Source organism: Hyalella azteca, unplaced genomic scaffold (assembly GCF_000764305.2).
Source record: "Hyalella azteca isolate HAZT.00-mixed unplaced genomic scaffold, Hazt_2.0.2 contig502, whole genome shotgun sequence".
Lineage (NCBI taxonomy): Eukaryota > Metazoa > Arthropoda > Malacostraca > Amphipoda > Hyalellidae > Hyalella > Hyalella azteca.
In genome coordinates, this window is record NW_025930849.1 from 512 (window position 1) to 14,111 (window position 13,600).

The window sequence follows — 13,600 nt, forward strand, 5'->3', positions numbered from 1 at the left end:
TTTTTGTTTGACTTAAAAAAATCACGGTTTGCACTTTGCCAACACGTTGTTTCGTAACATTTTTACATTCTACAATCCGCAGTATATATAGCTACTAGTTTAATGCTCCTGGCTCCTGCCTCCTGCTAAAATAACATGCAGAACATAATAACTAGTCAACTCAAAACGTTTCCTTGAAGATTACGTAGTTGCTGTCATGTCAGAGCGATCAGACTACATTTTCACTTGTTCAGTTGCCACTTAATTGAGTGAAGACAAATGCTAGTGACTGTTTTTAAGGTAAAATTGGAGGTGTAGGGTAAAACATGCATTGGACTTTCTAAATAACAAGTTTACAGCGCGTAAATGGCTTTCCACGGCCGAGATATGAAATTCATGGCTCAAGCTTTGAAGCTATGGAGAATCACGACTGGCAAACCCATGAAGCCATGGCTCGAAAAATCCAGTCATGGCACTGTGGAAATGATCAATGGCATGTTCATGGATACCATAATATCATATCAATAATACAGTAATATCCCATCAATAATAGGGTACCGTCAACTGGGTGATTCTGTCCTGTAAGCTTACAGATACAGAAAAAATGCTATGATGCTGCTGATATGAAGCTTACAGTGGACAAGGTTGTTGAAAATGATCAATGGCATGTTCATGGATACCATAATATCATATCAATAATACAGTAATATCCCATCAATAATAGGGTACCGTCAACTGGGTGATTCTGCCCTGTTCATAATGATGGGGAAAGTGGGGTAATAAACGGTCATAAACAGTGGCCAAAGTCACTCAGGCGTTTATGACCTGGTTTACAACCCTGGCGTTTATGACCCAGACGTTTACGACCCTGTGTTTAGGACCCCAGCATGAATCAAAAACACAGCCAAAGTCACCCCAGTTGATGGTAATTAATGTTTATGGTAATATCATATCAGTGAAGGAAAAACTAGTAAAAGTCACAGGAAATGTCATTTATTCTACCTCTACATTGTCTACAATGAAAGAGGAGGACTTCAGAGTACTGTTAGTAATGGATGAGTATGCTCTGCATGCTTCAAATATTTTAAAATGAAGTTTTATTCTGGCACCTTTTTTTGCTTCTGGCACCTTACGAATAGCATATGGAATTTTTTTGAAGATGCCATTCGATAGCCCTCGCAAAGAGCTATAAAATGAGCCTAAACTTGTTTATGAAATGTTTCATCGTAAGAAGTTATTAACAAAAAACGCTCAAAACCGTCCCGAGTAGCCCCGGTTGACGGTATCATTAATAAAAATATTAAAGAATAATGTTAATACAACTTTTTTTATAGAGACTGTAGTATTATTGAATATTGATGTTGGAAAGCTCAAAGCTGTGTGACAGGGCTAGAAAAGTCATAATTTTTCTGAAATATTGAGGCTCTAATATCATACCTATAATTTTAGTAGATATGAAATCTTGTGGCTCTAATGTCATAAATTTTTGTTTGACTGAAAAAAATCACGGTTTGCACTTTGCCAACATGTTGTTTCATAAAATTTTTACATTCCACAATCCACAGTATAGGTATATAGCTACTAGTTTAATGCTCCTGCCTTCTGCTAAAATAACATGCAGAACATAATAACAAGTCAACTCAAAATGTTTCCTTGAAGATTACGTAGTTGCGGTCATGTCAGAGCAGTCAGACTGCGTTTTCACTTGTTCAGTTGCCACTGAGTGAAGACAAATGCTAGTGACTGTTTTTAAGGTAAAATTGCAGGTGTAGGGTAAAACATGCATTGGACTTTCTAAATAACAAGTTCACAGCGTGTAAATGGCTTTCCACGGCCAAGATATGAAATTCATGGCTCAAGTTTTGAAGATATGGAGAATCACGACTGGCAAACCCATGAAGCCATGGCTCAAAAAATCCAGTCGTGGCACTGTGGGCTTGCCAAGTAGATATATTCCTTGCCTGCTGTATGACATGACTGCATCTGCTTGTAATTATTGAGACTTATTTAGCCTTCAGGCCAAGCAGCAAGTGTAGTCATTTTCTTTTTGGGTAATTGGGTTAACATAGATCACAGAAGACATTTCATTACTTTGTTTTATTAACAAATATGATAGCATTATGGGTAATGTAATGCATTAATTCTAGATTAATTTATTGGATTCTGCATAATTCATTCTTTTCAATTCTACAGATAAGTGGCTTAAGGTTTGTTATTCTGAATAAATGGAAGGCAGATAGACCAAAGTGACTGTGATTAGCCCAACTATAAAAATGGATGAAACTGAAGAGCCCTACTCTGAAATTGATAGATCCTGCATTCGCTCTCAGGTGAGTTTAATCATGAGTTTGTTTTCTATGTAATATGAACTTGAAAAAGTTCAAAATGTATCATTGCAGACTCTCTACATTATCTTCTACTTGGAAAAATAAATTCTCAGAGTCCATGTTAAGTTGAAGAAATCTTACAGATAAATCCTAATACTTGTCTAATCTTTAATGCACAAACAAACCGATATAGAAAAATTTTAAAAAGTCAAATTTCCAACACTAGTGAAAGAAAGACCAACTCTGAGCTACATTTACCTACAAACTTTTTGAATTTTTTAGATTGCTGCTACAAATTGATGCAGATGTATTTTAAAAAATTTTAAATTACAAAAATTTATGTGTTAATGCAATGGAAAATTATTCAAACTTAATATGATGTAAGATTATCAAGTTGTTGATACTAGGTACCAGTAGAGATACTACCTACCTATATATATTCCTTCTTCCAGGATGGAAAATGCAAAAAAGGCATAAATTTTGGTGCATCAGCCACATGTTCTTTGAAGGATTAGGTTTCAATTCTTGTAAGATATAACATGTGTATATACTATATGGCATAAAATTCAGATTGACAGCGACCATTAATGGCATGATATTATAGGTTACTCATCCCGCCCTTTTTCTAAAACATCTGGCTGCTTTGCACAAAATACAAATAGGAAGTTTCTGTGAATCACCCTATATGTGGTTAATTGCCCACCAAATGATTAATAACAGAGTTTTTGCTATTTTTAATTTGTTGCTTTCTTTTTACACTTTTGGCATTGAGGAATTTGGAGAGTAAATTAATCTATATTTTTGAAAGTTTTTCCCAGTGCCATGAGTTGGGGGCTGTTTAGCTGACTTTGTCATTTATGGCAGCCTTATTGAGAAATTGTATGTTTAACATTATTTTTATAAGATAATGACCATGATAGTTGTGATTGTATCTATTAAATAGCACCAAATGCAAACAGAAGTCCATGAATTGATGAAGTCTTAAATATTTCAAGAAGGCCTTAAATAAAACATCCAGTTGTTTATATTTTCAAATGATATTAGTATAAGTAAATAAATGTTTTGAACAAACTTGTGTAGTTCAACATAAACTGCAAATCAGAAGTTTGACAAAACCTCATGCATTTAATTATGTACCATAATAAGAGTTGGTCATGAAAATTGTAAAAAAAAAATTCTCAAAATTTCTGTCTACGGTATTGCTAGTATATTATCAACTAAAATTGATTTTTTAACCAGTTTAATTACAATGCCTATGCTCTTCTACACTATTCATTTATTTATTGCCGGTAGACTAGTCTCCTTTCAATAGTTTCAATGCTATGACAAAAATGTTGTAATGAAGTTTTTCAATTTTATGCAGTGCAAATGTCTGTGTGGTGGAGGTGCATGTCGGCTCTGCTGCCACTGGTGTCCCAGTGTCCGGGAGTCCACAAGTACTCGAGCTTCCTATATCTTCTTCCTGGTCCTCTCCATTGGTGTCATGATCATCATGATGTCAGACACTGTCCAAAAATATGTCATGGACAAGGTAAGTCTTGCCTATTGAAATTATCATATATGTTAACAGAAAATGTGTGTAGCTGTTTGATGAATTTGTGTAATTTGTTTTCTATGATCTAATGACCTGAGGTCTATATTTTAGGGATTCAAATATAACAGTTTCCAAACTGTGGATGAAGTCTGTGAATTTGTTAATGAAGTTATACAAATATGCTCAGCTGTTACATTGCATGACATAGCAAATGCATGTCTGAACACCCAATCTATCTTTCTGTCCAAATGATGCAAACTGATGAGAAAACTTCTCATTTTCCCTTTTGTGGGTAAGTGGCCATTTGTGATCTAATCAAATCTCCCATAAAAACCAACCATGGCCCCCAGTTATTGTCTAATTCTTCATTATCATGCCTCTGCCAATCATCAATCTTCTTACCATTGCTCCATACATAGCATCATCAGTTATTGTCTAATTCTTCATTATCATGCCTCTGCCAATCACCTATCATCTTGCCATTGCTTCATACATAGCATCATCAGTTATTGTTCAATGCTTCATTATCATGCCTCTGCCAATCACCAATCATCTCACCATTGCTTCATTCATAGCATCATCAGTTATTGTTCAATGCTTCATTATCATGCCTCTGCCAATCACCAATCATCTCACCATTGCTTCATTCATAGCATCATCAGTTATTGTTCAATGCTTCATTATCATGCCTCTGCCAATCACCAATCATCTTACCATTGCTCCATACATAGCATCATTCCCTAACCTTCCCATAAATTAAAATTAGAGCGTTTAACTCGAAATTTCGACTTGGCAAATGTAATTGATGCCTTTTTGCATTTTTTAGGGGAAGAAGGGCAATATCTTTTCAATTAATTAATGTAATTTGATGAAATTAAATTTGTTTGTGGTTAGCTAGTTGCTCTTTTCATTTAAATATTTAAATTTCAATTATATTAAATTTATTCTGAATAATGCTAATACCTATATAATAACTTATTCCACTGAAAATTACTCCTTCAATATCCAAAATTTTGGAGAATACAATACAAAATAAATATATCTTTTGAATCTCTGCAAATTTCTATGCTTGCCGACAAAATGGTTAAAATCACGTCTACACTTGGAACAATACTGGATAGCTTGTAAGAAATTAAATTCAAGAAAGCAAAACATGTTGTTAATTACAATTAACATCAAATAAAAGCTCTAATTGAATGAGTTTTGAGTGCATGTACGTTTTAATCAGGTAATGAACCGTAACGCCGTGTGCTCCTACATTGGTGCTGGAGAGAAGTGCGAGCAGGTGTTGGGCTACATGGCTGTGTATAGGCTGGGGCTGGCCATCATGCTCTACCATTTGCTGCTGGCTGCCCTCAGCTTCCGTGAGTCTTATTTATTCTGCAGTCTTATTCACTCAATGCTAAACAATGTTACAAGTATCCAATCATACAAAACTTATAACCGGAATACTCATTTTAGTAAAGCATATAGTGTAACTGCTTTTTTCATTAAGCCTCTCCAAATATTTTTAATTTGTTTTTAATGAATGTAATTTTTATTGACCAATAACCTGTAATTAACCATAAAAAACATTCCTCCTAGAGGTGCAAAGCTTGTAATTATGATTACTTTGTTGGATAGAGAAATGTTTGCAAACAGACTTTCTCCTGATTGTTTAGAGGCAATAACAAAATCAAAGTGAAGCTTGCTGTGAAGCAGTGATATAATAGGACAAGGAATGGATTCTAAAAAACGCTGCATACACTCAAAATTATATTAGGAACCATATGCATTTACTAGTGTGCACAAAATTATTACCTAGTACAGAAAAATTACTTTTTTTAATGAATTCCTGGTCGAACATCTATAATTTTTACATCACTCTAACTTATTACTGTATTATAAGATGTTGATGATCCATTGTACTGTCCCTGAGTGTGGTACGGTAGTCATACTTGGACACATCTCTATTCTACCTCACTTGATAGCTTTCTTCACTCAACCGCACTTTTTTTGTTCTATTTCACTTAAACAAACTTGGTTGCTCCCCCTAAGTCAACCAAACTTGTTTGCTCCCCCTCATTCAACCAAACTTGCTTGCTCCCCATAACTCAACCAAACTTGTTTGCTCCCCCTAGCTCCGAGTTGTTTGCTGCACACCCCAGTCAGTCTGTTTGACGACTGACGTTGCTCTTTGCGTCAGCAACGGTCATTGAAACTTTCCTATGCTGCAGGCCTTGCCGACATCCTCTTGCATATGTCATGGGCAGATTTTTTTCTGGTGTATTAGAATGTACAAACTCTTCCATGCCACACTCTGCCTTGACTTTTTCCAACACCGGACACGCCCATTTCGTACCGAATACAATATTTTCCTTGCTTTGGTATGCCCAAAAGTCTTGATCGTATCCTGACATCAGTTCTATCCTTCAGAAAAACTCCATATCCTGACTTGAGTTACTCAACTTCTCCCAATCACCAACAACTTCTATCTCATCGTAAAACTATATTCAGTAAGATAATTTAAAATCACGTATCTATTATCAACCTCTTCTATGTGTAATATTTGCTGCAGGTGTGAAGGAGAGCCGAGGTTGCCGGGCTGCCATACACAACGGCATGTGGTTCTACAAAGTCATGCTCATGCTTGGCCTGATTGTGGCGATCTTTATCATCCCCGACCCATACGAATACTTCATAAGAGGCAAGCTCTTCATGATGTAGCCGTCAGGCGGCATCATTGTTGATGAATTTCGTAATAAGGCATCTTCCTGTTCAAATTGAATTTGCATACTGGAGTTTATTTCTCATCCTTGAGTACAAAACTCATATTGTGGATATTTGTTGCGCAGTATTTGTTTTGAGTTTTAACTTCAAATTGGGCTGCTTTGATTCGTAATGAAAAGTGTAGTGAACTTATTGAATTCTAAATACAATTAAATTTTGTACGTTTTTCTCTTGAGTGTAATGCTAAGAACATGAATTCTGTCAATTTTGTCAGCTTATTATTTTTTTATGGACAGAACTGTCTATCTGCTATTGCCATAAGAGTCACTATTACTACTGAGGCACATACTGAATTCTAGTTCACCAAGCGTTGAGTTCAAACCTCATCCACGCTTTATCTAATCCATGGAGTTTTATTACAGTATGGATGTATGTGGCGATGGTTGGCGCCGGCCTCTTCATTATAATCCAGATGATTTTGCTGGTGTTCATGGTTCATGGCTGGGCTGACACCATCGTCAGGAGGGTCAATGATGGAGGCTCTCCCTGCTGCTGGTATGGAGGTGAGACGCGTCAGCCATGACACTAAATTGACTGGTCTCCCTGCTGCTGGTATGGAGGTCAGACGTGTCAGCCATGACACTAAATTGACTGGTGTCCCTGCTGCTGGTATGGAGGTGAGACGTGTCGGCCATGACACTAACTTGACTGGTCTCCCTGCTGCTGGTATGGAGGTGAGACGCGTCAGCCATGACACTAACTTGGCTGGTCTCCCTGCTGCTGGTATGGAGGTGAGGCATGTCAGCCATGACACCAGATTGGCTCATGGCTACTACTGCTGTTACTGGTCAGGAGTTGTTCACCTCTTCCACAGTAGTGGACACTGGTCATGAGATGTCCATCAAGAAGTAAAAAGCTAAGAAAAGTCATGTAAATGTATTTTATCTTCATCTAAAACGTTCTGGAGACAAGCTCCATCATTAGTTCCAGAACTTAGAGGGTACAACTACAATGTAATATTGTCTAAATTTTGGGAATGATGATGAGGCTGATCTCCAGAACGTTCTCAATAAATATATGACTGACTTTTAATACTCTTTGCTCCTACTTTTTTGTGAGCTTGTAATGGAAGAAGACTAATGATTAGAGTAGTCCGTGTCTATGTCTTTTCATGGTAGCAGTCATTGGTCATGAGGAATCATTATCTAAATTTCATGAGGAATATTTCTCACATATTTAATTTCCCCCCAGGATAAAAATACCCAGATTTATGGTACGATTTAACGTACATCAACCATTCCTGAGACACTGTATGCAACTTATTTATTTACGACGTCGGTCAGTTGTGATGGCGGGTGCGACGATGTCTTCATACGGTGCGTGTGTGGGAGCCACGGCTCTGCTCTACTACTACTTCGCCTGGGACCGCAACTGCCATAAGAACCAATGGTTTATCCTCGTCAACTTCGGGGCGTGTGTCGTCGTCTCCGTTGTGGCTGCCTGCCGTAGAGGCGAGTCTTCACCACGTAGTTCACTAAACACGCGGTGCCACCACGAATCTAATGAATCTCTAGGAAGAACTATGTTTCAGCATTTTTGTATTGATTACAAATTAGTGAGGCATGTTTCAAAAAGATTTAACTATTCCTTTTCTTCTATTCAATAGAGTATCTTAGAAACTCGTCCTAAAAAACTTACAGAGATCACTAATAAAGACAAGCATGCTGGGTTTCCAAATGTTATTGACATGCAATAAAACGGTCGCTGTAGTGATGTGTATCATTACTGTCATTTTCCGTATTGCTTGTGCAGGCAAAAACACGCTGGGGGTGCGGCTGTTCCAGTCGTCGATGATCTGCCTGTATGTGCACTACCTCACGTGGAACGCCCTCAGCAGCGCCCCCCGCAGCTTCCAGGCTGACATCGCTGCGCCAATTATTGGTGAGCGACACTCATTGCTTTTAAAATTTGGTGTCGTTAAAGTGAAATTTTTGTGGTGCAAAGTACACTCAAAATGAACGTTTTATTAGTGAATTGACAATTTTATATAGGTATTATATATTTTTTTAGTCAGAAGATCGTTCGATGCATACAGCGATAATTCACTTAGTGAAAGTTTCTCGCCATGCTATTAGTGTGTTATGCCTTCAGGTTCAAGCAAGTGGCCTTCAAGTTTCAACACACACAGCTTTCATCAGCGCTTTTACTGCGGCCCTGGTAAGGATGAAATGATGTGGACGGATGCTGTGATGCCATACATCAGCGTGATCATCATGATCGTTACTGTGGTGAGCGGCAGTATCGGCACCTCTGGACCTGACAACTGCAATGCTTTGAAATTTCCTGACTGCCCAATCACTGGTCGACCTCAGCAACCTCCCGCGGACGACACAGGCGGCCAAAAACTAATCAGGAATGAAAAGTTCGGTGTTGCCTACAGCTATCCACTGTTCCACATAATGCTTGCGTTAGCCACTCTCTTTATGATGATGAGTCTCACAGGCTGGTACACGCCTCAGAAAGCCAATCTCGTAACATTTGGTCGCTCGTGGTCTTCAGTTTGGATCAAGATGGCTTCATCGTGGTTATGCTTACTGATCTACCTTTTCTCGACGCTATTCCCGTCAATTGTTCCCAAGCGATATCAACCCTTGCTTGAGGTAACCCAGGCCGTAGCTCTCAGCAGGGCCCCCAGCCGCGTGAGCTGCTACAGCGCTGGTGGGTACCCGCTCAACGGCAGCACCCGCAGCATCGGACGTGGCTACTTTGGCAGCAGCGTCAGCCTGAGCGTTTCAGAGCGACTTCGACGCTACAGTCAGAGCAGTCAGTACGCCAGCCATCAGAGCTCCATAGACGCCGTGCCTCTCACCCCCAGTGAGCGTCCGCCCACCATCGTTTGTCACCAGGAGACCACCGTGTAGCGCGTGGTTCTCTGCTTTGCATCGGAAAGAGAGTTTTACTCGTCATGTTGTTTTGTGCCGCACCGTAAATGTTGCAATTATCAACCGTCACAATTTTGCACCGTCCTTTATGTACCGTCAACTCTACTCCGTCCATGTTGCATCTTTGTGCACTTAAGTATCAACCTTCACAGATTTTTTTCTAAAAATGTGTAATATTCACTCTCGGTTAATTTATCGTAATGGAATTTTAATTAATTATAATTCTTGTAGAATTACGTACAATTTTCCTCGATTTTTAGTTTCAGGTGCAACCCTCTACTGTTGAATCTCAATTGCCCTGTGTGAACTATATATTTACAGTTGTGTTAAAACATGTATGCAGCCAATATATGTCTACTGCATTTACATCTGCAACTATTACGTATCTCAGTTTTACTCCGTCCAAGCATGTATCTTTAAGACTTCGATTTGCATCAGTCTATGAGGCAGCTTTTTTATCGTAGTTGTGGCCTGATATTCGTACGCTGAGTATCTCGTAACTAATAAAGTAGCTGTTAAATTGTTGTTTGCTTGCTAATCCGTGCCTTAATCATGCCCTCATCTTTCTTGTGTCAAGATTTTCTCTGCACAACTAGCTGTAGGTTGCCTTGCTCTCGCTCTATACTTGTTCTGCCACTCCTGCATAAATTATTTTTACGTAAGTTTATTAATATTGTCATTTTGCAGAGGATATTTATTTTAGACCATTTTTCAGAGTAGCAGCATTGCTCTAGCAAGTAGCAGCGTTTTTCTAGCATTACGCTTACATCCTCATTCATGTCGATGGTTTATCCTACAGATCAGTGAGATACCGTACAGCTGGTTTTATGTGGCATCATCGAAACGTGTAGGGATATTGTGCATGGCATTTGGTGGTCATGGGCAAGTACCACCTCTTATTTCCAAAAACCTCTCCTCTGCTGAGATCTGATCCGTCCAATCCTAGGGTTAATGTTAAATTCGGTTAAAGTTTATCGTGTTTCTTGATGGTGCCGATGCCTTAGAAATTTTATATTTAAGTAAAAAGGAGAATTGTTTACTAATTTTCCATGCAATCCGGAGCAACTTGATCTATTTTTAAGAACTCTAACACGTGATTAAACTCACAGAAATGATACCTTTATTATGAGCATATTTTTAAACTAGCTAATAAGAGCTTTAAGTCAGTGTTCCCTTGGTGCAGTTAGGCTGCTCTCGCACACTCTAATATATTGAACATTTGTTCTACGTTTGCGGTTAATGAGCTTCTAAAATTGTTGTAATTTATGATATAAATTGCCTCTAGCAAAACCATACTGAAATGGACTTGAATATAAGTTATGTAAGCATAGATCTATGTTTAGCTTCTGAATCGTTTGCATGTTTATCAACTATGAATTTGAGGAGTTTTTTTGGAACCCAGGATTGAATAATATTTCATTCAGAAGTTAATAAGGCAGAATCTCTTCTTGAATATTATTAGTGTACAGCCGAGATGTTTTGTTTAACGATCGTCCTATGGAGACTCAGCCTAACAATTTAAGGATACAAATATGAACTCAAATTTTACTTGAAAAATTGGGAAACTAAAATTCATTTGAGTTTAGTTTCCCAAAATGATTGTTGACACGCAAATCAATTAGATATATGAGACGTAACAACAACAATAATGCGTTGCCATCTAATATATTTCTGGCTTCTGTGTGCCACGGTTGTTCATGAAAAAAAACGAATTTTCCTCTTAATTGTTAACGCTCAAGTTTTGTTGTTCTGTCACGATATATAATCAAATTCTATAGTGTAAATTCCTGCCAGGGGTTTGCATTGATTTTTGTGACCCATTTCCACACATTATTCTTAGCACATATGTAAAGCTTGTGTTGTATCGCACTTTTTAAAATCTTTATTTTAGTCGCCTTACTAGGTCTGCAAAATGTGCATGGAAAATTCCTTAATTTCGTAGCGATGACTCATTATTGCTATAATCGGCAACTTCTCGTGTGCAATAAATAAATGTTGACAAAAATGTCGGATCTCTTCCTCGCATATTTGAGCAATCGATCTGTGATTGCCATTATAAAAGCATGAAAGTTTTACCGCATGTGATGTTCCGTCCTAAATAAATAATTCCGATAAACTAAATGTTAATTAATTTTTGAGAATCTCAGGGCAATCAACCGATCAAATTAATGAATGAATATTAATGAATTTTTTCGTATTTTCTCAGTACAAATATTTTGTGAAGGTTTTATCTCATTAGAGTATGAATGTTGTACGATTATGTAGGTTGACTTGCAGTAGCGCTGGTACTGTACAATTTATACTGTGACAAGTGACTAAATGATTACCGCGTGCCATAGGAAATGAGCCAGCGTTGTTTCATCGAGTAGGAATCAATCAGGATACTAGAAATCCTTCACAGACATCTTACCCGTCAGGAAAGAGAAGTCAAGTAGCACCGCATCCCCTGCAGCAGGAGAGTCACGAAGGACTCGCTCCTCCACCAAAGGTTCCTCCACAAGCATTCGGCGTCGCGCCTCCGCATGCCGACGCTGCGCCTATGGTCGAATGGGTCAACACGGACGCCTGTTGCTGCTGAGTCCTCAGCTGTCTTCATTCTTACCATCTTTTAATGAAGCCTGGCTTTTCCTATGACTTGATGTGATTTTATGAGTACAGTTTCTATTGCAGCTGCGAGGGCATGCGTTTCCGTCCAAAAAGTCTGTGCTTGCTTCAGCTCAATGGCAGCTTCGTCACAGTTCTTGCTTTCACCCTGCAGACATCCTGGGCTCCAGCTAACGGCTGCGCATCGTGTTTTATTCTCTATACTACCCGTCTGTCTACCGACGGGTGATTGAGTTCTTCAGAAGACCTATGATATTTTGTATGGTCTGGTATCAGAATGAGGGTCAAAGTTGTGGGTTACTACGTCAGAAATGAACATTGCATTTCTCTTTCTGTACCTCTTACGGCGGCTAATGATTACCTCTGTCGGTTACGCATCAATATTCGGGCAGAAATGGTTTATTTTAAGCTCTTGATCTCATATCCTTGGTACTTTTTTGTCTTCCAAATGCTCGAGTTTAATTTCGAGTGTACATTTTTACACCATTCCCATAACTCCCCGCGTTCCATGTATAGGCTTCGGAAAGATTTGAAGCTCTGAGCGCGCGTTTGGCGGTTGATTTTTCAAGTGAATAAATTATTTTTGGAAACAAAAATATTTTTATTATGTCAATGCAGTGTATACTTCACGAACACGCCTCGTAACATTATTTGTATTCCTTACTGACATATTCCTTGTTCGTTTGGCTGTTAGGTCACTTGGTCCTTATTGTATAAGAAGAGCACGCACTGTCCTTACTTTATTAGATGTATATGGACATTGTGGTTAGAATGCGAGATTGTTGTAGACATTGTTCTTTTCAGCAGACATATTGTCATCGTTCTTTTGCTTGGTTGTGAGAATGAGGTTTGCCTTGAAGACTATTTTCGTATGTAATGCGTTGTCATAAGAACTTTTGAAAATAGTTCCTTTTGGAGTGTACAAAGAAGCGCCCTTTAGTTGCTGCATGGCTCGGTTACTGCGTCTGCAAAACAATTCTAATGAACATCAAAGTATTCTAAAATCAAGGTCACTCTCTTTTTTTTTGTTGAGCCCTCATGCTAAAATTAATGCGTGCAGTTTTCGTGCTGCTTGCCCATTATCAGTGTAGCATATCAAGTTTCCTGTATTCTTAGTAATTAGCCACTAAGAATAAGCACGTTTAAGAATTCGTGCTCCGTAAGCCTTCGTTCTTGTTTCGTGTTCATTATGTTGGTTACAATAAAGCCTGTTCCGTGCTGCCGTTTTCTTTCCCGCCTTCACGCGCGTTTACTTCATACATTACACTGACTGGACTGGACTGGATTCGACTGGAGAAGATAAAACTGCACAATGGCACCATATATTGGAACTATGGCAGAGTTCGATCCCGAGAAGGACAAATTTGAAGTGTATATAGCACGCATGAAGTTGTTCTTCACTGCGAATACGGTGTCAGAGGCTAAAGAAGCTTCTGTGTTTTTGACACTAGTTGGAGGGAGGACCTACTCAGTTCTTCGTGATTTGCTTCATCCTGAAGATCCCA

The 13,600-nt window shown here is 38.5% G+C and overlaps 1 protein-coding gene across 1 annotated transcript; it reads left to right on the top strand.

Moving 5' to 3' along the window:
* The first annotated feature begins 2,170 nt into the window (after window positions 1–2,170).
* On the top strand, window positions 2,171–13,312 carry LOC108678711 (probable serine incorporator). Its single transcript, XM_018167172.2, has 8 exons — window positions 2,171–2,309; window positions 3,670–3,837; window positions 5,069–5,204; window positions 6,398–6,526; window positions 6,972–7,112; window positions 7,893–8,060; window positions 8,362–8,490; window positions 8,701–13,312. The coding sequence occupies exons 1-8, from the start codon at window positions 2,253–2,255 to the stop codon at window positions 9,468–9,470; spliced, it is 1,698 nt and encodes a 565-aa protein (XP_018022661.1). The 5' UTR covers window positions 2,171–2,252; the 3' UTR covers window positions 9,471–13,312.
* The last annotated feature ends 288 nt before the right edge of the window (window positions 13,313–13,600 follow it).

What these genes read in the sequence shown, in the direction of transcription:
- LOC108678711 (XM_018167172.2), top strand. Translation starts at nt 2,253, where the DNA reads ATGGATGAAACTGAAGAGCCCTACTCTGAAATTGATAGATCCTGCATT. An exon ending in GCTGGCTGCCCTCAGCTTCC is followed by an intron (nt 5,205 to 6,397) that starts GTGAGTCTTATT and finishes TATTTGCTGCAG; the next exon opens with GTGTGAAGGAGAGCCGAGGT. An exon ending in ATACGAATACTTCATAAGAG is followed by an intron (nt 6,527 to 6,971) that starts GCAAGCTCTTCA and finishes GTTTTATTACAG; the next exon opens with TATGGATGTATGTGGCGATG.